Source organism: Chiloscyllium plagiosum, unplaced genomic scaffold (genome assembly GCF_004010195.1).
Source record: "Chiloscyllium plagiosum isolate BGI_BamShark_2017 unplaced genomic scaffold, ASM401019v2 scaf_74564, whole genome shotgun sequence".
NCBI lineage: Eukaryota > Metazoa > Chordata > Chondrichthyes > Orectolobiformes > Hemiscylliidae > Chiloscyllium > Chiloscyllium plagiosum.
Genome location: NW_025162627.1, coordinates 1 through 1,580, shown reverse-complemented (window position 1 = coordinate 1,580; position 1,580 = coordinate 1). Strand labels below are relative to the sequence as shown.

Sequence of the window (1,580 nt, the reverse complement as noted above, 5' to 3'; positions counted from 1 at the left end):
ATCAGGAGCAGGAACCCTGGCTGATTTCTCCCCCCTCCCCGTGCGGGGTGTTTGAGAGGGAGAGTGCTGTTCCGGTGGTAGGGGATGAAGGTTTTTGGGTGCGAGCCAGTACCCGAGCCCCCTTCCACCCCACCGAGTGCTCACCTTCTCCTGGCGTTTCTCCGCCTCCAGCTCCTTGCTGCCTCCCCTCAGGTTTTTGTCGGTGTCGATGGCAGCGAACAGTTGGAGCTCCCGCGACGCGCTTCCGGACTCGGGGAGGGAGTGCCGGGCCCGGTTCCGGAGCAGCTCGGTCCTGGCCTGCCAGAGGAGGGCGCTCTCCGTCAGCAGCTGACCACCAAACCCTTCCCCCAACCTCCCCTCCGCTCCATCCCACCCGCTTTCCGACACTGCCTGGCTCCCCTCCCGTCCTGCGGGGGGCGCTGTGAGTGAGTCTCGGTGGGTCTTCCCGTCCTGCGGGGGTGCGCTGTGCGTGAGTCTCGGTGGGTCCTCCCGTCCTGCGGGGGGCGCTGTGAGTGAGTCTTGGTGGGTCCTCCCGTCCTGCGGGGGGCGCTAGGAGTGAGTCTCAGTGGGTCCTGTGGGGGGCGCTGTGAGTGAGTCTTGGTGGGTCCTCCCGTCCTGCGGGGGGCGCTGTGAGTGAGTCTCGGTGGGTCCTCCCGTCCTGCCGGGGGCGCTGTGAGTGAGTCTCGGTGGGTCCTCCCGTCCTGCGGAGGGCGCTGTGAGTGAGTCTCGGTGGGTCCTCCCGTCCTGTGGGGGGCGCTGTGAGTGAGTCTCGGTGGGTCCTCCCGTCCTGCCGGGGGCGCTGTGAGTGAGTCTCGGTGGGTCCTCCCTTCCTGCGGGGGGCGCTGTGAGTGAGTCTCGGTGGGTCCTCCCGTCCTGCGGGGGGCGCTGTGAGTGAGTCTCGGTGGGTCCTCCCGTCCTGCCGGCGGCGCTGGGGGGGGGGCGTGGTGTGAAGTTGTGAGTTGAGGCTCGGCCAGGCATTCCCGCCGGCACCGGGCATGCGCAGTCGGCGGGCCGGTCCTGCACATGCGCACCCCGTCCGAGCGCCGCCGCGGAGGGGGCGCCTGCGCGGTCACGGCCCAGCGGCCGGCGCTGCGCCTGCGCGGTGCGGTGCGGGTCCCCCGGCACGGAGCGTGCGCAGTTCGCGTCCCCGTACCTCCCGCTCCGCCAGCTCCGCCCGGGCCTTGAGCTCCCGCTCGGCGGCGGCCGCCCGCTCCTCGTCCCGCCGCACCCGCTCCACATTGTCCTTGTTGCGGACGTGCCAGCTCTTCTTCGGGAGGATGTTCATCCTCGGGCGGCGGCGGCGGCGGTCGGAGCGGGGGGACGCGTCCGCTCCTCTCCCCGTCAGAGGCTGAGACTCAACCCGGGTCCTCCCGCGGCAGCGCCACCCGGCGGCTCGGAGGACCCACTGGGAGGACTCGGGCAGACCCCCCTCCACTCACAGCGCCACCCGGCGGCTCGGAGGACCCGCTGGGAGGACTCGGGCAGAGTCCCACTCACAGCGCCCCCCGGCGGCTGGGAGGACCCACTGGGAGGACTCGGTCAGTCCCAGTCACAGCGCCACCCGGCGGCTCGGAGGACCC

General features: G+C 71.6%; 1 protein-coding gene across 1 annotated transcript; it reads right to left on the bottom strand.

The window, feature by feature from the left end:
* Positions 1 to 15: 15 nt before the first annotated feature.
* Positions 16 to 1,339, bottom strand: leng1 (leukocyte receptor cluster (LRC) member 1; the record flags this gene model as incomplete). The annotated part of the gene is made up of 2 exons (XM_043684308.1): positions 1,154 to 1,339; positions 16 to 297 (listed from the first exon to the last, which is right to left on the bottom strand). Coding segments are annotated over exons 1-2 (414 nt in total), but the record flags the coding sequence as incomplete, so codon positions are not given.
* Between the last annotated feature and the right edge of the window lie 241 nt (positions 1,340 to 1,580).